Source organism: Perna viridis, chromosome 7 (assembly GCF_037379345.1).
Source record: "Perna viridis isolate PV_CMFRI_1.1 ecotype Kerala chromosome 7, ASM3737934v1, whole genome shotgun sequence".
In the NCBI taxonomy this organism is placed as follows: domain Eukaryota; kingdom Metazoa; phylum Mollusca; class Bivalvia; order Mytilida; family Mytilidae; genus Perna; species Perna viridis.
The window spans coordinates 44855872-44883265 of record NC_142451.1 but is presented as its reverse complement, the minus strand read 5'-3'; the positions used below and the strand labels follow the sequence as shown (position 1 = coordinate 44883265).

Here is a 27394-nt window from a genome sequence, read left to right as displayed (position 1 = left end):
TACTGAAAAAGTGTTTCACCTCAAAGTTAAATGAAATGTAAAAGGAATGTAATTAATTGTGATTTATTTTAATTTAAGTTTCTGGGCAATAGTATTATTCTTCAAATAATATGCAATGATCTCCATTTATGAACTCTTTTGGAAATGATTTTTGCAATACATAGCTTTAAATGATAAAATGTAAATCAAAAATCCTTGGGTGAATCAGATGGTTGCACTGAAAGTACTGGGTTGAGAAGTGTTACATGTTGATAGTTAAGGTAATATCTAGCAATCATTAGAGTAACATTGGAAGTTATTCACGACTTATTTCCACTGAAGACATGATGAAAATGTAGTGTTTGTGCTGCAGTTGATCTTTTTTTCTATTCCTATAAACAAACCTAGAAGGTATACGTGAAAAATGAAGTTAAAAAAACACAATTTTTGTTACCCTTCACTCATTTTCAAGAAATAAACAAGAGGCTCCTAGGACCCTGAATCGCTCACCTGGTTAAATGTTTGCCTTTCAAGGGCAATGACTCTAACAGTTGTCCGACAATTTTGACTCCATGAAGACTTTGGTAGGACTTATCATTAGAATCATTTCATCAACTGAAAGTTTCATTCTATCTATTATAGTTTTCAAGATACTGGCGTTATGATAAGAATCATTTCAACAAATTTGAAAGATATTGGCTAAACCTAACCATTTTGGAGATATATGCAAATAATTACTATCTGACCCCTATGTTCAATTTTTAGTAACAGCTGCAATGTTTTTTTTAACAGATCAAAAATCCAAACAGTCAATTTGTTTAGGATACCCTTAAAAAACAAAAATACCAACTTCCATTGAATTCTGTATTGCAGTTTCTAATTAGAAGATTTTTGAAAGTAATAACATCAAAAACAGCAAAAAAAAACCAAAAAGGGCAATAACTCCAACATGGGTCAACAGATCATCACCAAAATTTGACCACAGATAGCACTCATCATTCTGAACACTTTTAACATGTTGGTTAAACCTAACAGTTTTGGATATATAAGCAAAAACAGCTGTCCGACCTCTATGTTCTATTTTTAGTAATGGTGGCCATGTTTTTTGACATATCAAAAATCGAAACGATTATTTTGTGCAGAATACACTTAAAAACAATCATTTTAAGTTTCATCCAAATCCATTCAGTAATTTCAGAGTAGAAGATGTTTGAAGAATTGTTAACGACGACGGATGCCAAGTGATGGCAACAGCTCACTTGGCCTATGGTCAGGTGAGCTAAAAAAGACATTTAGAACACCATTACAATCAAAGGTACAATAAAGAAAAACAATAGGATCTGAAGAGGTCAAAGGTCGAAAGTCTAATCCTGCTCTGTATTCCCTGAAATCAAATAATAAAGAATTACTGACAAGAGGTCATGTGTGATGGAATTATGGTGACAACTTTCAGAAATCTTTTTTTGCCCATTTTTTTTTGCCAAATGCATAATTGTCACATACAAGTAGAAATTACAGTCATTATAAATGCAGCATGCAATAGATCTTGTTACAATAGAATAAACAGGAAATAATCTATTGCTAAAGGCTTAGTGGAAGTTGATATTTTCTTTCTTGTGTGGTACTCCAGTAAACACCAGTCCTAAAGGCAAGTACTGGCAATGTCTGTGTCCCATGCTTATACACATATTTCAAAATAAAACGACTTACCAAAATAAATAAATATCTAAATGCACACTACATGTAAATGAACCAAATTATATTTTTGAGTTTAAGCAAAAATACTAAGTTAATAATAAACAATGAATTTGGACATTCAAAACAGGAAGATGAAATATTATGGAGGGTGGAGTTAGGTAAGGTATTACACAACTCAAACACTAGTTCTTGCGTGAAGTATAGTCTTCTTAAATGAGACGTCTTACAAATGCTCTGAATACATGTCATGGTTATTAAGTAGTACCTTAATGTGTACTTATTCTATATTCACGCTAAACATAAGGACGTGAAAATAAAAACACACAAATTTTTACCCCTCAACAATTTATTGCTATTCCTAAATATGGTATACTCTGCGATTGGGAAATTTAAATTATATGCATAAAACATTAACTATTTTACACCAAGACATGAAATTTCTTCAACCTCCACAAAACCCACTTATGATGTGTCATGATAAACATTATAGACGAGGAATAACTTGATTAGAACTTCACAGACGGAATTATACTTTTTTTCAACACCATTACTTGAAAAATTAGTTAAGTCTGAGAAAATTCTTTTAAAATTGTTTGTGTCAAAGACACTGATTGGAGTTACCATGGAAGTTAAAAATATTCTCAGACTTCAATATTTTTACCTTTGTGGCGCTGGGGCCTGGGACCACAAAATTTTACTCCAGAAAAATGCATCAACTTACTTTTAGATATACTAAAATGCTAAGTAACGTTCTTGCTCGGATGTTGTTTTTTTTTTAACTACATTGATTTCTGAGTATTTTCCAATGTTAAAAATAATAATTTTCCACCTTCTCCCCCTTGACTGGCCAATGGCTAATACAACAATGTTTACTTTATCATAGCCAAAAACTCCCAATTTGGATCTGACATATCATAGTCTCGTTCATTCTTCAAACGTAGTGCCTCTTGTTGTGCTCTTCTCTCGTCTCTTTTCTTTTGAATACTTTCAACAGCCTTTATACAGTTAGACTTTCTTCGAGCTGAAAAAAAAACATGCAAATGTATACTACAAACAGAACTCTGAAGACTGAAGAAAAGAGATATTTAATCAACTTTAAAAATCCTATTTACGTCAAGTAACATTTGATGTGCGTTTAATATATTTGATCACCATTGCAGGACACTTATATTTTTTTATATTTATTACTAGTTTATTTATATTTATTGTGACAGCTTTTGTGTTCATCATAACCTTACCTGCAGCGCCAAGAGGTTTCGGAGGATCAGGTTCATGTTTGATAGCAGGATGTCCATTACACAAATCCAGACAATGTGCACATCCCAATATGGTAATCTAATATCCTATTAAGTTTCATAACAATCCTGCAGGTCACTGAGGAGGAGTTGGGGACAATCCATGACACCAAGTTTTGCTGAAAAAGGCTTAAGGTCAACATCTGTCATTTCTACAAGTTTTGTCCAGACATATTTTACTGACACTATGCACATCTTGACACAACATGGTTATATTACATTCTACAAAGTTTCATAACAATGCTGCAAGCTACTAACAAAAAAATTGGGACAGACAGGCAGGGTGAAACCTAATTACCCCCCACCCCACACTTTGCAGTTAGCAGGGGGTATCATTAAAGGCAGTAATTATTCATTTTTTTTTAAAGATGCCTGTGCCTTTCAATTTAGGAAAAAAAATATTAAAATTTACAACGAACTGTGAATTTTTAAGTCAACTGTATTTCATCATACAGCTGGTTGCATTAATAGTCCTTAATTTACATCTTTATCGACAGAAGATGAGAAGTGAGGAAAAAATTAATTTTGGAGTTTTAAAAAGTTTTCACCTGATCAGGTGAGCAGAGCCTGCACGTGTCAAATTAAAAAAAATCAATAAATAGCAGGATTCTGGTAATTTTTAGAGACATCAAGGAAAATGATCATGCTCAAGGCATTGGGAAACAGTCTTATATTGGCTCTAAATCATATATAGAAAAATCGCTGAAAGGTTTGCAGTCTTTTTAATTATGTTATCAGTAATACAAAATGAAACAGGCTGCTGAACTTATTAACCTCAAATTTCATAAGAGTACTTCTTGTCTTTTGCAGTCATTGTAAGTTTAATTAAAATAAATCATGTAGACTTAAGTTATATAAAGCCTGAACCATTTTTTTCATATAATACATTTGTAATTCATTTTCGGCTTGACATTTATACTCATATCATAAAGATGCTTCCTTCTAAGTAAAGCTTTTAATTGCTCACAAAATTAATGCCCTGCTCCCCCATTTGATAAAAAGTACCTTTTGACCTTGCAATTGATTTGAGTCAAATTGTAACATACAAAGTTAAAAAAAAACGTATGTCTCACCCATTCCTAAGCTCATAACATTTAGAGGATCATAAATTCCTGGTAATATGCACAACTACAAATCATGTCCTAACCTAACTACCTAAAAAGTTTCAAGGTATTTTGAGCTGCAGTTTCTGGAGAGTTACAATTACAAAAGGGAAACAGACAGATGAACAGGGGAGACATAATACATGGTGCAGAAAATAGCAGACTTTTTGGAATTTTATTTTAAATTCATGGACTAATTGTGATCAAATAGCAAATTAAATGGGAATGTACAGACGAAAACTTAAAATCTTTGCTGTAAAGGTTTTGAATAGAGTTAGCATGCAAATGCATTCATAAATACCTTTGAGGCAATTCAGCAGTTTTGTTATTAATAACTAAATTTATTATCATCAACGGCCATAAATTCTATTGGGAAATATGTTTTAATGTAAACTCTTAATGAGGCACCTTTTGCACATAATTTTACTCTTATAAAGAAGGCAGCAAATATCTCTTATAAATTCAATTTTCACTCAAGATCAGCCTTTTAGATGTTGATAAATTATACTGAGATGCCTAAATAAAGCGTAAAGTGATGTCTACCTTTCGGAAGAAGCATGCATTTTTTATTCCATAGAATGTGTAAAAAGTTTTTGGGTAACATGTATAATTCACATTATATTGTAACAGATATGGCGAATGGTTCGTTTGGTAAGATAGTTCTCAGTTTTAAATCTTATTGATCCCTGGTGATAGCAGTTTCTGTGGTGTCTTTAATAAAATGTACGCCTTGTGTGCCTTGTTATGTTGCCTCATCCTAGTCCAACTCTAATTTACTAATAGCTCTTGAACAGCACTCACACTAGTATTCACCAACTAAAGTTAATAGTTCCTAGTTCCTTTTCCACATCAAACGATCCTTAAAAATATTAACCATGCATCCTAAAGTCCCTTCATATTTCTTATCCACCATAAATAATGCTTGCATTTCACTCACTTCAAAGTCAGGTTCCCATTAAATTCCTCCAGTGGCGCTCCTATATTGGCGGAAAACATCGTATGATATTGTAAAATGCAATAAACATCAAACGACAATATCGGTGTGGCGGGTGATTCCATTAATGATGGTTTCCAGCAGCAAGTCCTTCCCATGGCTGTTTCCTTATATTTTAAATGATGTTGACAGCACTGCAGCCAAATGCAATCTACCATTGTTCTTGCAAACTTGCTCCGTATTTATACCTTCGAAATTATTCATACGCAGGCTCATGATAATGATTACATGTAAGCAAACAAAAGAACCTTGGCTTATAATATGTCCCTTATGTTATTTCATAATTGTGTAAAGATCCCTGTGGTTCTCTTCCATGAACTTGTTCTTTTTCTATAAAACTCAAATTAATTGGCTGGTGTTTCCATTGATGCTGTTGCTATGTGAAGTGGTGAAATATGTCACTACAAATAGTCCATGGTCCCAAACATCTATAGGTTTGAAATGTTGAAATAAATATCGAAACTGCTATCATTCTAGGAGTCAACATTTACATTAAACAATATCAAATTGATAAAAATATTACTTAGACCTATGTTGAAAACTTATGAAATGCCATCCCCAAAACCCGGGAGTGAAAGTAAACGAAAATAATGTCATTCATAAACACTGAAGACGGTGTCATGCTACTTCATTAAAAATATACTATAATCAATATTTGACGTTTGAAAAATAAATTAAACTTGTCAATACTCTTCAAAGGTAATGTTTTTCACATGCAATATGACTCTTCTGAACATGGAACCCAACAAATATAGTGTTTTTTGGACATGTGCTTGAAGCATGTTGAGTGAACTTGAATCATTCCAGTATTAAAGATTATATTGTCACGTTTACAGTAACAAAAAGTGATAGCATAAACTCTCATTCACCTTTGGTTAAGGGGAGATAATCTTGTAATCCATTCCTGCAAGAATCTAGAAAACAACTTACTTTTCTTGACAACATTAAGTTGTCTAGCTGAAGGACCATCACCATCTGGCTTATTCCCCTGCAAAATAAAACTTTCTTATGCTCATTCAAGTATCTCATAACTACATTCTCTCAATAAAGAGCTTTGCCATGAGTGCATGATACACCCATTGGCTAATATACCAAACAAAAAGCAATAGGGCATGAAAACGGAAAGTCCCACATTTTTTCATGAAAAAGTGCCAAAATCGCAAAACGTGAAATTTTTATAGAAAACAAAATTGACCAGCTTATAAAAAATAATACTACAACACATCTATCCTATTTAAACAAGCATTCTGAGTGCAATGTATGGCAATACAAAGTCCTCTACTAAAAGAAATCACTGTTGAAGAAAACTGAATGCAAATTTCATGCAAAATTTGTTATAAAAAAGTGTGGAAAACTTCAAGTCTGCATTAATTTTCTTAGTCCACGGGCCATAACTCAGCATAAAATTGCGGACCAAAACTAAATTTAAACTTGATCTGTAACTTGCCATGGTAAAGCATTGTTCCAAAGAAAAACAGAGAGTTATTCACAATTAATCAAGTTATTGTCTGGACATAATGAAAATGCTTGTTTTTTACCTCTTTTCCTCTAATTCCTAAATGGTTTGAATCACTAAACCCAAAAAGCCTTTCTTTTGTGGATTGACACTTTGTAGTACTGTTTCACAGGAGAATGCTTGTCTCAGGCCCTTAATTCCTGAAAAGATCAAGTCACAACCTCCAAAATTGATCCAGGGCTTCGTTTGGCAGTGTTCATTCCAGGCCATATCCTTGGGCCATTGGCATGGATATTTCAATATGACAAACAAAAAGTGTGGCATGTGGGCCCTGCGGGCGCACAGTATTACGTAGGTTGGTCTCTGAATTTCCAGATTTTTTTTTCAGTTCCATGTCAAGATGCATGTTCGTTATTTAAAGCACCAGTAGCCTTGACCACAACAGGAGAAGCAAAAGTAAAACTTTTTTCTGGACAAAATGACTTAATGACAAACTCTGCAGCAACATAGAACCAACACCAACCTCATGCTGATGTATGCAACTTGGTGAACATCCCTGAAGCACAAAACCTACACCCAACAAGCCTGAACACCAGAGGAAACACAATCCGATTTATTGTATTATTCTACAGGACTGAAATATACAAATGTTCATTCTTCTCATCTGGCGTCAGACTATTGATTCACCTGTCTGAATTTCCTGCCACCGTACAAGCCCTTGAATCCTTCAAATCAGGGCTTGTTAAGATGAAGTAGATGTTGCACTTGTTTATATCGATTTTAACTAGCACGACACATACAGATTGCAGTCACCACCACATGTAAATAGAGCACAACCTTCATCACTGTACATACACCCTGCACCAAAGTGCCATGATGCTGCACTGTCCTGAGAGCAGAAAAGAACCTAAGGATAACTTATCTACTGGTTGAAACTCTCCTGTTATCCAAAAATGACCACCTATCAAACTGGCATATTGTCTTCCTTCTATTTGAAAATGACCCCGTTTTACTGTCAAGGGGGCTATTGTGCAATTTTCTTGTTTGAACACTGCTTTGGTGGTATAGCACCATGTGGTACAATTTCATAAAGATCTATACACTTGCACTTCAGTTATTGTCCTGTCATGAAATAACAGACAACAACAGGATGATACCATTATACCACTGCAATTTTTTGCAGCCGTATAAAAACTTACCTTTGATGATTTCGTCTCTCTTCCTGAAGGAGCGGTGGGTGCTGATTGCAGGTCAGGGTTCAACATAAAAATTGCTTCTACTTCAATCTATAAAAAAGATAAATATTTTAATGGCTTATTTCAAAAGAAATGAAGACGTACTTCAAAATGTTGACCTAAAGTTTACATCGATTTATGTGATTGAAAAGGCTATACATGTATATATAATTTTTAGGCAGGCACATGGGTAAGAGGTAAACCAGATGCAAAATGGAACTTGCAATTGAAGTTGCATACCAAATATAAAGTGGCATTAAAACATATGTCAGCAGTGTTCTCCCCATTATTTTTAAGTACCACAGTGCATCCTGGCATAGCACAGCTCTTATGGCCTTCCTCCAAAAGTATAGCACAGTGCTCAAAGTGCATTCTTATGTGGACAAGCTGATTTTTACTTATCAAAATAATTATTGTTTTCCATTTATTGACTTATATTTCTTTCGAAATTTTGATCTGTTCTCTACAGTGGTCTGAGTTACTCTACGCTTCGTTGCATTTTGCATTTTCTTCGCATTGTGCTGAAAATCTGCTCACTGGTTGTTATTGGATTTAATATATTTAGAGGTTGGATGTTCTAGTTTTTCCACTTGTGAGTAGTACTATATTTTGGTATAAATACTCAGAACTTTTTATAGTATTTCAATGTGGAACTGGGAGGCCAAGATGAATGTCCGCTTTTAATTGTTAGAAGTATAGCCAGCAGATAAGGTATTTATGATGTTACTTTTTCATGTTCTTACTTTTCATTTTTCGTACTGGCACTTTGCATTTAAAGCATTTTTGTATTTCAATGTTTTATTTCAATTTGTTTTATTGATTTTGCAGATCATTGAATCAGTTTAATTGATTTAATGTTATACCTTGTTATAGTGAGTACTTATAAAGGACTTTAAATGGTCAGTTGTGTACAATTATAGTTAACTGTGGGTATTACATTTAAATATTCAATTGATGATTTGTGTTCTTTTCGTGTGTTCGTTAAGTTAAATTGTTTTGAACATGCAAATGAATTTGATTTATGCAAGTTGTTTGAATATTTGCAATGATTTTCTATGCTTTGCATGTATTTGACGATAATTGGTCTATTTTGTATATTTATTCATTATTCCTTTTGTTCTCTATTTTGTAGATCTTTCAATGCCTTCTATGTGTTAATAAAAGTAGTTTCACATTCGTGTTATATTTGGGCCAGCATTTACCATCACGCCCCACTTGGTCACAGAATGGCGTCGTCGACAATTCAATTATGTAGAAGGCATTGACTGCTGGCAAGGCGGGAAAGCAAGGTTAAAGGCATTAAGCAGACGATATTTTGATAGGATTCCGGAAGATGTCGAACATTACCAAGTGAACTACACGGATTTTGCCGAGTAACATACCTGTAAGGATGTCTCGCCCTACATGTAAGTCGCTTCAAAGACAAGTTCTTGAACTACAGCATCAACTTAACCAGATGAAAACAACTGATGATAATGAAGACGTGGAGAATGATGAACAACTATACGACCAGAAACGTTCTGTTATATATGTTCAGCGTGACAGAAGGGTACCAAAGTTTTCCGGATATAACATGACCGTAGAGGATTGGCTTGAAGATGTTGAGTCTTGCACACGTGAAATGTCTCGTCAGGAGCGTGCTGATTTCATTTATTCGTTTTTGGAAGGTGCAGCCAAGGAAGAAATTAAATATAGATCGAACGGTATTAGAAAGAATCCTAGTAGAATTGTGAAAGTTCTGCAGGATGCATTTGGTGGGAAGGACAACATCACAAAGCTGCAGAAAAATTTTCTCGACAGAGTGCAACGACAGGGCGAATCCTTACGTGAGTATTCTTATGCTCTAATGGATTTAATCCGGAAAGTAATTAGAAAAGATGATTCATTGATTCCGAACAAGGACAAATCACTATGTGATCAGTTTTCCCAAAATGTACAGGATGTCATGCTTAGGAAGCACCTGAAGCGTTTAGTTAGATCTGATCCAGACATTACGTTTCTCGGTCTCCGCGAAGAAGCGATTATGTGGTCAGAAGAGGAGGAGATAAATGATCCCGTACCTAAAGTGAAAGTTCAGGTAGATTCAAATGTACTGAAAGATCAGCATTCTAATGATGATAAAATGAATCAGCTTTTCGCGATAGTAAGGAAACAAAGTGAGCAGATCGATGCTTTAACAAAAACAGTCAATTCCAAGCCATCTGGTCAGAATAGATCCTACAATGAACAACGTTCTTCTAATTTATGCTTTGGGTGTAAAAGGCCGGGTCATAAAGTTGCTGATTGTCCGAATAAGCAGGGAAACTAGCGCCATCTTTCGTGTCGAGTCCCATGTTAGATGGAGGATATATGGACTCTGTTGATTGTGATTATTTGATAGGAAAGTGTCCGGTGGTTACCGTTGCCATAGCAGGCACAGAGGCTAAATGTTTAGTGGATACGGGATCTACTATTTCTTCGGTTACAGAGTCGTTCTATGATAAATTTCTGCGGGATTGTACTCTATTACGTACTGACGTAGCTTTGCAGCTTCGGGCTGCAAATGGACTTTCTATTCCATATATTGGTTATGTGGAAGTTGATATGGTAGTGATGGGACAAACGTTGAAAAGCTGTGGTGTATTGATTGTGAAAGATTCCACTGATCCAGTCACAAGAAGAAGGAAGGCATTGGTTCCAGGGCTATTAGGTATGAATATCATTAGGAGCTGTAAAAACATTTTAGAATTTGATTTTGGCAGGAACTTTTGCGAAGAAGTATCCACTATTGCGGAAAATTCAAAACTTAAAGAGCAATTTAAAGCTTGCATTAAAAATGAACATTTGAACACTATTGGTTATGCTAAAGTTTGCGCTAGTTCTCCTGTACGCATACCTGCTTCGTCTGTTGTTACTTTAAATGGCACAGGACCAAATCTTCCTAGAATATATGATGCCGTAATAGAACCATTAAAATCAAGCGGACATTTGCCAAGTTCACTAGTCGTAGTACACACTTTTGTAACCGTCAAACGTGGTCATTTTTCATTTCGAGTCGCAAACCTAGGCAGTGATGACATTTATATTGCACCAAAAACAAGAGTTGGCATTCTTATGAAAGGAGAAGTCGAGCAAAACAATCGGTCACGTATTGAGTTCATTCGAACTGATTCTGTTGAAGAAATAATTTTCCACAGTAATTTACCATTTTCTGATGTTCCGAATTCTAAAGTTGATGATGATTATAAACAATTTGAAATGCCGGTTGATATAAGCCATCTATCTGTTAACAAAATTGAGTTAAACGCTGTTCAAAAGTTGTTTTATAGATACAAAGATGTTTTCTCAAAAGATGATAATGATGTTGGTTTCACTTCTACCGTTAAGCATACCATTCGGCTGCAAGATGATAAACCGATCGTACAACCATACAGGCGTATACCGCCAACACAATATGAGGAAGTTAAGAATCATATCAAAAAGTTGCTAGAAAATAAGATCATTCGTGAAAGCACCAGCCCTTATGCTTCGCCGATCGTTTTGGTCAGAAAGAAAGATAACTCTCTGAGGCTCTGTGTTGACTTCCGTTTACTTAACTCGAAAACCAACAAAGACGCATTTCCGCTTCCGCGAGTTGAAGAATCTTTTGATGCTCTCAGTGGCGCTAAACTATTTTCTACGATGGACTTGACTTCTGGTTACAACCAAATTGCAATGAATGATGATGATATTGAGAAAACTGCATTTACTACTCCTATGGGTTTGTACGAGTATTTACGCATGCCTTTCGGACTCTGCAATGCGCCGGCTACATTTCAACGGTTAATGCAGCATTGTTTTCGAAATGAACTGTTTCAAATTTTGCTTGTATTTCTTGATGACATTATCACATTTTCTAGTACATTTGATGATCATTTAAAACGTCTTGAAGTAGTTTTTCAGCGTTTAAGACAGCATGGACTGAAACTGAAGCCTTCAAAATGCCATTTTTTCAAGCGTGAAGTAAGATATCTTGGTCACGTGGTGTCTGCTGATGGTATACACACAGATCCTGACAAGGTTAGTGCTATAGAAAATTTTGAAGTTCCGTCAAATGTAAAGAAATTGAAATCATTTTTGGGATTAGCTGGTTACTATCGACGTTATATTAGAGACTTTAGCAAAATTGCTTCTCCTTTGAATCAATTGGCTCAGCAGTATACACCACATCCACGTAAACTTTTTGGAAAAGATTGGAACACCGATTGTCAAAAAGCGTTCGATACGTTGAAAGAACACTTAGTTTCTGCACCGATATTGACATATGCAAACTTTAATAAACCATTCGTTTTGGAAACCGATGCAAGTATGCAAGGCTTAGGTGCTGTGTTATCTCAATATGTGGAAGGAAAATTACGAGTTGTTGCTTATGCGAGTAGAGCATTAAGACCGAACGAGCGAAATATGAACAATTATAGTTCTAGAAAGTTAGAACTATTGGCAGTAGCTTGGGCGATAACTGAGAAATTTAGAGACTATTTATTATGTTCTAAGTTTACTGTTTATACCGATAATAATCCATTATGTTATTTGCAGACGTCAAAACTTTCAGCACAGGAACAGAGGTGGCTGTCCCGATTAGCAGTGTTTGATTTTGATGTCAGGTATAGACAACAAAAGCATAATTTAAATGCTGACGCTTTGTCTAGAACACATAATAAGGTAGAACTTGCAAAGTCCGAAGATATAAAAACATTGCTACAGAAGTTTGCTACCGGTACAGCAGTTCCAGGTGATGTAGTTCAGAATATTAGGTCTGAAGACTGTCAAACTGTTTTTGTTGAAGAAGCTCATACAACTTTACCAACTTTTGACAAAGGTGAAATTCGAAATTTACAAAATTCTGATTCAGTAATAAGTAAATTTATTGCAATTTGGAACACTAAGGTTAAACCTTCACGGTCAGAAATACACAAGTTAGATAGAAATTTAGTTACTCTTTTACGTCAATGGGACAGAATGATTGTTGTAAATGGTATATTTTATAGAAGGATACGTGATCCGATAAATGGTGAGATAAACCAGTTGATTTTGCCAGTTGTTCTGAGGGACAAAGTATTGAGAAAGTGCCATGACGATTTAGGACATCAAGGGATTGAACGTACGTTTACCACCATACGGACCAGATGCTATTGGCCAGGTATGTTTAACACAATTAAAGATTATTGTAAGAATTGTAGACGTTGTGTGATTTCAAAAATGCCGCAACCTAGTATTCGACCAGCTATGGGGCACCTCATTGCCAACAAACCGTTACAAATTTTAGCAATTGACTTTACCATACTTGAACCAGCACATGGCAAAGAGAATGTTTTGGTAATGACTGATATTTTTACAAAATTTACTAGGGCAATTCCCACGAAGGATCAAAAAGCAGACACCGTTGCAAACGTTTTATTGACCGAGTGGTTTTGCATTTATGGGGTACCTGAGCGCTTACACTCCGATCAAGGTCGGAATTTCGAATCTGACGTTATTCGCCAGCTTTGTAAACTGTACAACATTAATCGCACTCGTACAACACCGTATCACCCGGAAGGAAATGCTCAATGTGAACGATTTAACAGAACTCTACACAATCTTTTAAAATCGTTACCTGTTGACAAAAAGAAAAATTGGCCGAAATATTTACCAGAACTTGTATTTTCATACAATGTATCAATGAATTCATCAACTGGTTACAGTCCGTATTATCTATTGTTCGGACGGCATCCAAAATTAGCTGTTGATTTTTTGTTGTGCAATAATGAATCTAATGACTCTGAAGTTCTTTTAGATGAATGGATTGTTGAACATCAGAATCGTCTACGATATGCTCACGAAAAAGCTGGGGAGCAGATGAAAGACCGTGCATCGTACAGGAAGGAACAGCACGACAAGAGACATTTTAATCCTGAAATCCGTGAGGGAGATTCGGTTTACATCAGGAATCGTGGCGTACATGGGCGTAACAAGATTCAAGACACTTGGGACTCCGCCGTTTACCGAGTGGTAAGATCATCCGAAAATACCGTTGTCGTTGAACCTAGTGATGGAGCTGGTATATCCAGGACGCTGAATCGTCAACATGTGTTGAAGTGTCGGCCGGATTGTGATGAACTTACTCCGTACGATTCGAGCGACGGTGATGATGATGATACTCTGATGGTACCGAGACGAAGTACGAGGATAAATGCTGGTAAACATTCTAATCCGAATAGACTACCATGTGCTGTTTATTGTAGTTAGTATTTATTAGCAAAGTAAACTGCTTACAAAAGTTAGTAATTTTAATACAATGTGATTTGTAGTGCTGTTGACTCTTCAATTTATCATTTTGATTATGGTAAATGTATGTTGTCATTTTACTATTGTTCCTATTATTTGGGAGTATGTGGAGTTAATTTTTGGTATTGTTTATCGAGACGATAACATTTCAGCTGGGGAGTATGTGGACAAGCTGATTTTTACTTATCAAAATAATTATTGTTTTCCATTTATTGACTTATATTTCTTTCGAAATTTTGATCTGTTCTCTACAGTGGTCTGAGTTACTCTACGCTTCGTTGCATTTTGCATTTTCTTCGCATTGTGCTGAAAATCTGCTCACTGGTTGTTATTGGATTTAATATATTTAGAGGTTGGATGTTCTAGTTTTTCCACTTGTGAGTAGTACTATATTTTGGTATAAATACTCAGAACTTTTTATAGTATTTCAATGTGGAACTGGGAGGCCAAGATGAATGTCCGCTTTTAATTGTTAGAAGTATAGCCAGCAGATAAGGTATTTATGATGTTACTTTTTCATGTTCTTACTTTTCATTTTTCGTACTGGCACTTTGCATTTAAAGCATTTTTGTATTTCAATGTTTTATTTCAATTTGTTTTATTGATTTTGCAGATCATTGAATCAGTTTAATTGATTTAATGTTATACCTTGTTATAGTGAGTACTTATAAAGGACTTTAAATGGTCAGTTGTGTACAATTATAGTTAACTGTGGGTATTACATTTAAATATTCAATTGATGATTTGTGTTCTTTTCGTGTGTTCGTTAAGTTAAATTGTTTTGAACATGCAAATGAATTTGATTTATGCAAGTTGTTTGAATATTTGCAATGATTTTCTATGCTTTGCATGTATTTGACGATAATTGGTCTATTTTGTATATTTATTCATTATTCCTTTTGTTCTCTATTTTGTAGATCTTTCAATGCCTTCTATGTGTTAATAAAAGTAGTTTCACATTCGTGTTATATTTGGGCCAGCATTTACCATCACGCCCCACTTGGTCACACTAACTAAAATGAATTACTGATAGCACAGTAATAAGAAATCATAGCGGTGCAAAGTACAGCGCTATAATGGCCTGGGAAGAACACTGGTGTGGTGAGAAACAGTCATCACCAAATTTTAGATACATGCATATATGTATAAATGTATATAATTGCTAATTTGAATTTACCATTGTGTGAGTATACTATGGCAAATAATATTATTATAACATCATACTTGTCTTGAAATGCAAAGATATCTATTAAGACTACTTTTGTATAATTTGAATGAGTTCGTCAGTATACTTTATCACAGTATTTGGTCACGCTATGATTAAGTAAAACCCAGGAAATTAGTTAGCCCCCTTTGACCTTGACACTATACAAAATTCAAATGCTATACTGATGCAACAAATATGGTTAAGATTCTTACACAACTTAGTCATCACAATCAGATTCTGATGTTTAAGACTAAAGTTCTGATTATGATTTACTGTCCTGAGCACTAGTGGAACTGTCGTAATGTTAAACTCAGATTGTAAAATGTATTACTTCTTTGCCTTTTGTTTCTCCTTTTTCGAACCATTCAACGGTAACACTCTTTGATTCAGCATTTACATCACTGATTACAGCTGAATGAATCCTTCCTAAACTTTGAAGCAAAACATTAATGCAAGATATAATGTAAATATGCATGTACATGTTAAATGTATAATGAAGAATGTGTAAACACTTAACGGAGTACATATGTACATTTGTATGTGTGCCAAAATAGATAGTTTACTTGTATGGGGAAAGCTTCCCATTCTATGGTATATGGGGGATTGGGTATGGGGGTGGCAATGTTGTATGGGGGGAATGAGGTAATCAGGTTCAAATCCATTATTGATCTAAAGAAATATATTACATGTATATTTAATTAAAAATAACAGCTAAACTGTTTAAGAATTTAAAAATATAAAATTTAATTCGATAATGAAAATGTTTGATAAGAAATACCCAATGGAGATTGTATGGGGGTGGGGATATTTGCATGGGGAATTATCAAATAACAAAGACAATAAAGACAAATCTTATTTGAATATCCGACAAGACCAGAATCTTTCAAATTTCTATTGCACAATTAATATGGTCATTATTTGTCGATTTAAGAGAGTCCAAATTCCAAAAAAACTAGATAAAGTGATGCCCCCGCATTTAACCTTCATACAGCTATATCATAACTCATAATTGTAAAAAGCACTTTGTCAGATGTGTTATTGTGTCTGTGAGACACATGCCCCCGCATGTGGTTTTGAGTAAAACTCAGCATAGCTGAACGAACCTTAAACTCAATCTGTAACTAATCATGACAGACTCACATACTAAAAACCAGTCAAATATCTTCAAGCATTTACAAACAATGGCGAAAAACTATTATTTCAATACAATTTTTAAAGTGCAGGGCCCATTATTTTGGTAAAACTCAGCGTAGAAGAATGAAACTTATACTCGATTTGTCACTAATCATGACAGACTCACATACCGAAAAGCAGTTCCATATCTTCAAGGGTTTACAATAAAAGTGCGGAAAACTGTTATTTCCATGATTTTTTTAAGTCCAAGGCCCATAATTTTGGTACAACTCAGCGTAGCAAAAAGAAACTTTAACTTGATCTGTAACTAATCATGAAAGACTCACATACAAAAAATCAGTTCAATATCTTCAAGGATTTTTTTTAAAAAGTGCGGAAAACTTATCATTGCGGGGGCATAAAAAAAATAGATATCAATGAGATGGGAATCATCTCTGTGGGCCCCACTGTCAATAACAGGTGGTAAACGAGCTGGTACGAAGAATTATTTGAATTTATTACATAGTCTCGTTATGTGCGATTTTATTCTAAGATTTTTTAGTGCTTTTTTCACCTTGATATTTGACTAGGAAGTTGTACATACATTGTGACCAGTGTTCTAGCTAGGATTTGAAAATTGAGGGGCGGAGGGAAGAGGGCACTTTAGCGCGTAGCATTTTTTTTTTCAACAAAGAAGGGACATTGATTTTGTATGTTTGTGTTAAGTCAGTAATTTGTATTCAATTGCTTACCTGCCAACTTTTGAAAATGAAGGTTGCATCATAATTTGCAAACTGAGTAAATTTGACTGCATGATTAATATATGCATGACACCCTTATTGTATTGAAAGACCTTTCTCAGATGACCAAGTGCTTTTAAAAACAGATACATCTTATATAACACAAATATATAGAGGTGAATAAGCTGACAATGTATTACTGAAGCCTTAAGTTCCTCTATAAAAGACTTATGAATTCAGTTTCAATGTGAAAAAATTGTAGTGATATTTTAAATTCGTTAACTTTCTTGCAGTGAAAGTATTAACCTTAACTTACTAGGGGGGTTTTAACGTCCATAACTACCCTGTCGGGTCTTGCATGGACGGTTATTAACTTTTAATGATAAGGGCAACTTATTCTTAACATTTATGACATACTCTGAGGTAAAATGTTGCATAAAATGTTTCAAATATTCAATATTGCTCAACTGAAATATCAAAATCTTATGTAAGTAGAAGGAATTTTATTTCTTTCCTATAACTATTGCAATTACAAATTATGGAAAAAGTCCTTTACTGTTGAAAATATAGAATTTTTTTTAAAATATTGAAATTATAAAGGAGGTAACTGACATTTCGAATAAACAAACATGTGCAACATGCAATTGTTTACACCGATAGTTCTACTAAATTTAGACCCGTCACAAACCCTCTGGTGTTGGTTAATATACTTGAAATGAAATTTTTGTATATATGTAAACAGTTTATTATTTGAAGTTAAAATTATAATGCTTGGAAAATGTTTTACCAACTTAGTAATGCCTTTCAAAATTTACTCAGTTTCAGCAATAAAAGTAAATGCATATAAAATGCCAACAAAATGGAAACGATGTCTTTTACAAAGTTTGGTATACACGCATCATAGTTCTGTTAGTTCTACTTTGAAAATGGCAAGGTGGCGACCTTGGTTTTCGTTTAGTTACGAAAGCTGTTTGTCGAGACTTGTCTTTTAGTCATTTACATATAAGTTTTCACCTAATTTGAAATTAGAAAATAGTATTGATTTTTTTTAATTGGTACATTATTATCAATTTAATTTGATATTAAATAAAGTTAAAATAGACGTATGATTATTTAATTTGGTATTCCGCATACTACGTGAAGAAAATACATATGTACGTTCCAAAATGTAAGTAAAGTATAAGTTTTATGTGTCCTTAAAATTTGAGAGTAGGGAGAAAAAATCTTTAAGTCATTTTTTTTTTATAATATGTTAATTTTTGGTGAATAAAATTTATTTCATATAATTTAATTTTTTTTAGTAGCTTTATGCAATTTCAAATTTTATAATTAATTCTGTTTCATTCTAATATCCATAATTAATGTTATCAGGAACATATAAAACGGACAAGATTTTTTTCCGATATTTTCCTTATTATATTTTCCATTAAATGGTACGCATGAATCTTAATTCTGGATTCGTAAATTGTTCGTACTGTAAGATGTTTAATTTCATCTGTTCCTAGTTCGTCCAATGATCGATTCCATCACTTGTACGATCTGCACTACATGACATTGTAAGAGTCCCTGGTTGGAACAGGAAACTATGAACTTTTTGGTTCTTTTAAGACATATGATGTTACGTATCAGAGCTTGTTTTCAAAATCTTCCGAGGAGAAAGAAATTCTGTATCAGAGATTTGTATTAGATAAAAAATAATTCTTCTAATGCTGTTCGTTCAATATGTGGAAAACATGCAGTGCCAACATACCAGAGACATAAAAAACCCAATCAATGTTAAAGACCTCGTGCAAATAGAACACAGAAAAGATTTTCAACTATTTAAAACTGTATGACTTAATCTTAATACTGTTTATTTATTCATTTCTTTAAAAGCTTTTTTCAAAATCAGCATTACGATTTTTCATAAAAACAAGAACAAAAATTGCTACAATAAAAATCCACCCTAAAAATTATTTCAGCTCAATTAAAGAAACATTGATTAATCTATCTAATATAATTACTTTCATTTAAGCCCCTTCCACTTATTCAATTAACATTATATATTTCCAACAGTCTAATCACACATAATTCCACTATTGAAATATAATTCTAAACTGTTTGTTAAACACAACAATGTTTATTCAATCGGTATCTATTCAGTCATGGTCTGTTACACATAGGATTGTCGGCACATGCCAGAAATTTTAGCACAAAAGACTACAGATCTAACGATTCAATGACTGTTTTTACACTAAATTTAGTTTGTTTGTTTGTTGGGGTTTAACGTCCGAGCAGCAATATTTCAGCTATATTCAGACGATGGACATGAAATTGATGATAAAATGAGCATGAAATAATGATGAAATGAAAAAGGGATGGGACACAAGGACAATGGGGGTCGACAGATTTTGATTGCCACTGGAAATAGGGAGAGGTGGGTAGGGTGGGGCAATTTAGCCTCCTGTGGCGGAGCCCTATGGTTCCTACTCCGGGAGAATACCACAGTAGGGTTCTTTAACTTGCGAGGAACGTGGCATCTTTCCCAACACGGTGCACCACTATGGTTTGCGGTCAGGTTTTCCGTATTATAGCCTGACAACCCCAGCATGTAACACACCAGGGGTACCCCATTCCACGACCTGGGGCACACATCCCAGTTGCTCTGTGGGCACTATTCTGAGCACTATTTAGTCGCCTTTTACGACAAGCTTAGCGCTGCTGCAGGCCTATTTTTTAACACCCGGACCTGCATGGGACACTAAATTTAGTGTATTTTATTTAATTATAAATTACTATTTCAATGGTAGTACTTTTACTTCAGAAATATGTCACCTCATTGATCTTAGTGCACCTTTTATGGACTTAAAGCTTTAAGACCGGTCTTTGCAGTGTTTAGATGGACAGAGGAGAAAGAAATTCTGTATCAGAGACTTTTGCTAGATAAAAAGAATTCTTCAAATGCTGTTCAGTCAAAATGTAGGAAAACGTGTAGTGCCAACTTACCACAGACATAAAAAAAAAAAACAACAACAACAACAACAAAACATTATTTAAGCTCAATTAAATAAACATTGTTTAATTAATATATCTAATATAATTACTTTCATTTAAGCCCCTTCCACTTATTCAATTAAAATTATATTTTAAACACTCTAATCACTCATAAATTCCACCCTTAAAATAATTCTAAACTGTTAACACTGACAATGTTATTCAGTCAAGTTCAGTCAAGGTCTGTTACACAAAGGATTGTCGGCACATGCCGGAAATATTAGCACGAAAGACTACAATTCTAACGACTAAATGCCTGTTTATACACTAAATTTAGTGTATTTTATGCATTTTTTAATTACCATTCCAATGGTAATACTTCAGAACTAGAGGCTCAAGAGAGTCTGAATCGCTCACCTGGTTAACCATTTGCTTATTTGAAAAACTTGAGGAATGAGATAGGCTAAGTTAAAATCAACTAAATTGTCAAATGCAAGAAATGCTTTTCATAGCATTTTCATGACCTGAGCCAGAATTTTTGTAAAGGCAACAATTTTTGAATTTTTTTCAAAAACCTGTCTTATGACCCCTAAGTTTCATTTTTAGTATAGGTAGCCATATCTATTCACGGATTAAAAATCACAACAGTCATTTTGAGCACAATACACTAAAGAACTATTATGCTTATTTTCATTCAATGATCTGAAATGGTTTTTGAGAAGAAGATTGTCAAAGTTGTACATGTGAAAAAAAACAACAAAAAAATCTGTTTCAGGGTTCGCAACTCCTACATTAGTCAATGAATGGTATGAATTCGGCATAGGTCCTTCTCATGACGCTTCACAATTTAACCCATGCCAGAAATTTGCTAAGGCAACGGTTTTTGAGTTATTTGCAAAAAACTGCCATCTGACACCTATGTTCTATTTTTAGTAATGGTGGCCATGTTTTTTCATGAATCAACAATCCCAATAGTCAATTTGTGTGGGATACCCTAAGGAACATATATGTCAACTTTCATTGAATTCTGTACAATGGATTTTGAAAAGAAGGATTTCAAAGTTGCACATGCGAAAATCAAAAAAACAAAACGTTTCTGGGGCCGTAACTACTACATCAGTTGACCAATCGTTTTGCAAATTTTGACATAGGTCTGTCTTATGATGCTAAACAATATTACCCTATGCCAAAAATTTGCTAAAGCAACAGTTTTTGAGTTATTTGCAAAAAACTGCCATCTGACCCCTATGTTCTATTTTCAGTAACGGAGGCCATGTTTTTCATGAATCAACAATCCCAACAGTCATTTTGAGAAGATTTTCAAAGTTGCACATGCGAAAAATGAAAAAAAAAAACTGTTTCAGGGGCCGTAACTCCTACATCAGTTGACAAATTGTTTTGAAAATTTTGGCATAGGTTCATCTCATAATGCTGAACAATATTACCCCAGCCAGAAATTTGCTAAAGGCAACGGTTTTTGAGCAAAAAACTGCAATCTGACCCGTATGTTCTATTTTAGTAACAGAGGCCATCCTTTTTCATGGATCAAAAATCCCAACGGTCATTTTGTGCAGAACAGCCTAAGGAACAATCATGCCAAGTTTAAAACCCATCAGTCCAGTAGCTGCAGAGGAGAAGATTTTTTAAAAGTTGTCCACGACGACGGATGCCAAGTGATGGCATAAGCTCACTTGGCCTACAGCAGGTGAGCTAAAAATGTTATCTCATGGGTGTTAGTGTTACTTTTATGGTCTTTGTGCACTAAGACTGGTCTTTGCAGTATTTAGACAGACCGCTTATTGACAAATATTTTACCAGTTCTGTGTTACTATGAACAACATATAATTTTTTTTAATTAGTTACCACCATATCATACTAAGTAGAATGTCTCATGAATATCCACATTTTTTGCAATTAGTGAATTAGAAATAAATTATTATCTGCAGTTCTAAGATGAATTACTGTATCTCACGAAATGCTGTTAATCTTTTATCCATTGCTGCACTTAAAGAAGACACGACACAAAAAAATATTTTTTTCAATTTTTGCTTTATTTGATTTATTACACCAAATATATATCATAAAAACGTCCCTTGTAGTCACTTGCACGGTTCAAATGAAGATAAATTGATTCAAAAATGGACAATGACCCAAGCCATACAAATTTTAATTAGTCATGTGGTCACGTGACCGTGCTACGTCATTGGTTCTCAATTCATTGATAGAGTGGTTGAAATGCATGGGGCTTCTACACTTTTTACATGATTTCTACAATGGAGAGTGAAAATATTGAAAGTTCTGGTTTGCCAGCGAATATATTGATACAGCTGTATCAATTTTAAACAACTTCGAGAAGAAAATGATAAACAATGACAGAAATATTTAACTATTACATATGTGAAGACTAGATCCACAGACGACACCACTTCTTTTCAAAGATTACATAGAAATATTTCATTACGTTCTGTCATGTTCGATTGGACTTTTTAAATAAAATAAATTCACATTCACATTCCGAGATTTAAACTGTTCTGATCTCGATCCCTTTTTACTCCTGTCAAGTGTACCAGTACCTTGCAAGCTAGTACAGCTATAGGATAATACGAACATGTTTATTTTTATATTGGTTTTTGATAATATATTTGAGAACCCATAAAGGTTTCGTGCTGAAGATTCCTCTTGTTCTAAATCTTTTTTGCTAAAATTAAATATTTTACCTGACCTATAAAACAAGAGGCTCTCAGAAGCCTGAATCACTCACCTGGTTGAATTTTGCCTTTCAATGGCAATAAATTTAACAAGAAGTTGTCCAACAATTATGATTCATAAGTCTTTGGTAGGACGTACCATTAGGATCATTTCAACAATTGAAAGTTTCTTTTAATCTATCATAGTTTTCAAGATCTTGACTGAAAACTGTAAAAAAAAAATTCTCCTTTCAAGGGCAATAACTCTTACAAGGAGTCGTCTGACAACTTTTATAGTCCTAATAAAAAGGGTAAAAAAGAATTTGGCTAAACCTAATGGTTTTGGAGATATATGCGAAACACTACTGTCTGACTCCTATGTTCTGTTTTTAGTAACAGGTGCCATGTTTTTAGACGGATAAAAAAATCCCTACATCAGTTCTATGCAGGTTACACAAACAAACATCCATAACAAGTTTGTTTCCAATTGATGAAATAATGTCAGAGGAGGAGACTTTTGAAAGAAATAACATGAAAAATAGCAAAAATAGTTGAAAAAGGCCAATGACTCCAACATGGCTAAACAGATTAAAACCAAAATTTGACCAAAGATAGATCTCATCATGATGACCACGTTAAACCCATGACAGAATTTAGCTTAATCTAACGGTTTTGGAGATACAAATGTATGTGCAAAAAAACTACTGTCTGACTCTTATGTTCTCTTTTTAGTAACAGCGGCCATTTTTTTAACGGATTGAAAATCCCCTTATCAGTTCTATGCAGGATACCCCTAGCAACATTCATACCAAGTTTGGTTCTAATTGGTCAAGAAGTTTCAGAGGAGAAGACTTTAGTATTATTGTTAATAACGATGACAAAGGACGCCAAGTGATGGCAATAGCTCACATGACCAAAGGCCATGTGAGGTACAAAGTACTGTTCGTACCAGAAAAACTCCCTTCAACACTCCTAGGGTTGCCCATTATAAATTGTGTATTGTGTCCAATGTTCATGTAAATTGTTTCATTTCCAAAATCGTAAGACAAAAGAAATGCAATTATATTTCAATTATCGAAGCCATACACCTGCGTCGACACCTGTGTCACCAGGCACCGAACCATGTAAAGATAAAAGAAGCCACCCATGTATACATTTTCAATGCACCCAAAAGGAGATTGAGAACCAATGACATAGCACTTCCATATATGGTAAGTGGGTGTTACTTCCGGTTTTCATTTATGCATATTAATTAGGTCGTCTTGATAAATTTTATGAAGTTTATCCCTTTATTTATAAATCAAAATTATGAAATACTTTCTTCATTGACAAAAGACAGTTTATTTCTCTAAATCTCACAATGCTTTTATCTACATGTATTGTTATGTCCCTTGTTAAATGACAATTTCTTCTGAATTCACCATTAATAACCAGCAGTGTCCTTCCTAACTAGATGGAACAGCTTCTACCATATATAGATTAAAGTAAGATTTTGGTGATACATTTTTAACTGCTGAGAAGGGTTCTGACTTATAGACAAGACCTATCTTATGAACTAAAATGTTCATCTTCTACGTTTTACAGCTAAAATGTAATGCATTAAAATTATATTTACTGTTTACCGTCTTTATTTTGCTAAATACAGGCCTTCTATGATTTTATTTGTATTTCCCACTCATCCATTTTACATGTGTCCGCTTATGTTGCAAAAAAGGTGTAATGGAAACATGACCCAATAATGTACCATAATTTTACAAAAGTAATCAATATTTGAGTTGGTTATGACAATTATATGTTTTTAATTTCTTTTTCCTTCAGATAAAACCTCTTAACTTACTGAAATATCTTCAATAATGATTTGTTAGAATATCATGAACTTCCTGTTTTATTCATTGTTGTTCCCTATATAAATGATTTTAATTTGGGTTGTTAGTTGTACCAAAATTAGAATGAATGAAAAAATGGCTGTAGTAAAACAATTTACATGGCTTGTCAAGAATTTAATTACTTACTACTGTAAAAACAACTCTGGCTTGTAATTATTAAGGTCTTTCCCATTTCAAAAGTCAAGGTCATTTGTTTTAATGGTCAAAAACTGGGTCAAAAATGCCATTTTTGCCAATATGGTTCAAGATAGACAACTCAAACTACTTCCAATCAATTCAGAAGCATGGTTCCACATCCAATGATATGCCACAATGCATACTTCCGGTCAAATTTGACGGTTTTCAGAAGTCGGTGAAAATACACCAGTTCGCGACATTTTCAAAAATTGCATTTTTTTTTTTTTTGTTGTATTTACTCCAGGATACCATATTTTCCTTGGAATAACCAATATAAGCCCATTTCGACAAATTTTGTTAAGGTCTTTCCCATTTCAATGGGAAGACCTTTTTGTATTTCTTCTGATTATTATTATCATTCTTTTTTTTTCCGCCAGTCATTTTGCCAAAGTTTTGGCTGAACGTATCACGACACGATTTTGACAATCTTTGGAATTCACCCTGTGAGACGTGATGATTTGTCGGTCCAGAGTTATCTGCCCCGTGGCGGAAAAACTAATTTTGCTAAAATTTCTTAAACCGTTTTAGATACACACAAACCGAAAGCTCCATATTTTTTAGAAACCCAGGGCAGTACTATTTGACAAAGTTTCGAAAAGATTTGAGGTTTCCCTGGTTACGCGATTTCGCGACCTAAAATGAAATTGTTCGGTTGGTCACTAAACTTTTAAACCGTAAGTCGTATAGACTTGGGACCTTCACTGTTGATCTTAAATGATTTGCAGTATGTTTTTGTATTTCTTGGTTCTTATTCAAACTTTGACAAGATATTTTACCTCATTTGTATGTTCATTTCTGAATCTCTATTAGGCACTTTTTTGCTGTAGTTTTTTTGTTTAAGTCTTTATAGTATGAGTTATAACTACTGGTAACGCGGTATTTACTGTCTAAATATGTATCTATATAGGAAAACTCTCCACCGACATTTAGAACTATATTCGAATACAACGAATTCCATTAGTGGTGTCTTTGCCGGTTTTCGTTATTGAAAATCACCTCTCTCTTTGAAAATTGGTGCACACTTTGAAAACAACAGTTCTTACCGTAATTAATGCATTTTTTTTAAACTAATCTAAAACAAAATGCATATGGATAAAGACAATAAGTACATAATGTTAAGACATGCGTAATGTTCGTTTCTTAAAACTGTCTTTAAAAGTATACTTCCAATACATTTTTTTTAAAAAGTGGCCTTAGACATATCATGGGCACCTAAATCGGGAGTGTCCAGCTTTTTATCAGTAAAAACCACTATTTACGATCATTAAATGCAAAACAATCCCATGTATGGCCTAACATTTAAACAACAGCATTGCGAGAATATCACGACAAATAAACATGTATTAATAATTTTCAATTGTCATTTAAATAGGAAAATCAAAGTACTCATGTACTGAATCAATTTACATTTACTCTGTAAGTTGCCTTAAAATAGCAAGAACAGAGACCGACTTCTTGGTTATCAAAATATTTAAACAGTTATTGTACAGTAATTTTGTAAAATCACTTTCTTCCGATATTGTTGTTCCAACTTACACAATGAAGGCACATTATTCACACTTATACAAAATATTCATACTTTTGTAGAGACTTAATAGTACGAAATAAGAGTTTACAATCTGAGTTTAATTTTGACCACATTTGTTCAATACACACTCAAATAATACCTTTACAATGCATAATTCTAGGTTAAGTGTGTTTTAGTACTTCATAGAGGGGTGGCCATTTGACCTGGAAGTGACGATTGAGACCTTTTGCTTTGCAATACTTTATAATTATCTCCCTTTGAATTTATCTATTTTCATGAAAATCACAAGTTCATTTTGTTCTCAACTGATTGTATTGATGGAATTGACAGGAAAAAATAGTTTATTACAACACAGTTACTGCAGAATTCATCGTTCTTATAAGAACCAGAGCTGTTTTGCAAATTTAATAATTGTCAAAAACCTCGCCTTTTAGAACATATACAAGAAATAGATATTGTCGATCGAGCCGTCTCGACAGGCTAGAACACAATAAGCCATTAGCCGTGAAACAAAGGTCATTTCTCATGAACATGATAGTTGTCAAGAGAGAATTGATGGGAAAGACCTTTCAATTGTTCTGTAACAATTGACCATTTAATTTATTTCAACATTTATCGAAGTTAGCAAAACAAACAGGTATACTCATTGTAACTCAGGAATATTAGCAATGCAACTTGCCAAATATCAGCCTGACTTATAAGCGGGACAAGACAAAGTTCCAGAAATTTGAGACTGAAAGGGGGTCCAATTTTTGGAGGGATCAACTTATACTTGAGTATATAAGGGCAAATTTTTATTACACATATTCTGAAATGTGTTGATTTTCTCTCAATACCATGCCACGTGCTGGCATGTTGGATAATTGAAATTTATATCCTTTCTGCCAGTACACATTTATGAAACTATGATTTGATTCAACGTCGGTTTTTTCATAATACCCATATGAAGAAGGCTTTATCTCTGCACAAGGATTTTTTCAGATGTGGACTGACATCTGCACTTTGAATGGATTAATCATCATATAAGTTTGTCTGATT

At 34.0% G+C, this 27394-nt stretch overlaps 2 protein-coding genes across 2 annotated transcripts in view; one reads left to right on the top strand and one right to left on the bottom strand.

Annotated features, from left to right (window-relative positions):
* LOC148612884 (kinesin-like protein KIF2A) overlaps nucleotides 1-17146 on the bottom strand; it is a 30319-nt gene extending 13173 nt beyond the window's left edge. The window contains 8 exon segments of the mRNA XM_088595412.1: nucleotides 1287-1363; nucleotides 2551-2698; nucleotides 2916-2974; nucleotides 3722-3781; nucleotides 5984-6057; nucleotides 7725-7811; nucleotides 15584-15683; nucleotides 17118-17146. Of these exon segments, the coding sequence (XP_088451538.1) occupies nucleotides 1287-1363; nucleotides 2551-2698; nucleotides 2916-2974; nucleotides 3722-3781; nucleotides 5984-6057; nucleotides 7725-7811; nucleotides 15584-15683; nucleotides 17118-17146 (634 nt within the window).
* On the top strand, nucleotides 8139-10068 carry LOC148612885 (uncharacterized). The gene is made up of 2 exons (XM_088594747.1): nucleotides 8139-8471; nucleotides 8893-10068. The coding sequence occupies exon 2, from the start codon at nucleotides 9151-9153 to the stop codon at nucleotides 10066-10068; it is 918 nt and encodes a 305-aa protein (XP_088450873.1). The 5' UTR covers nucleotides 8139-8471; nucleotides 8893-9150.
* Nucleotides 17147-27394: the final 10248 nt, after the last annotated feature.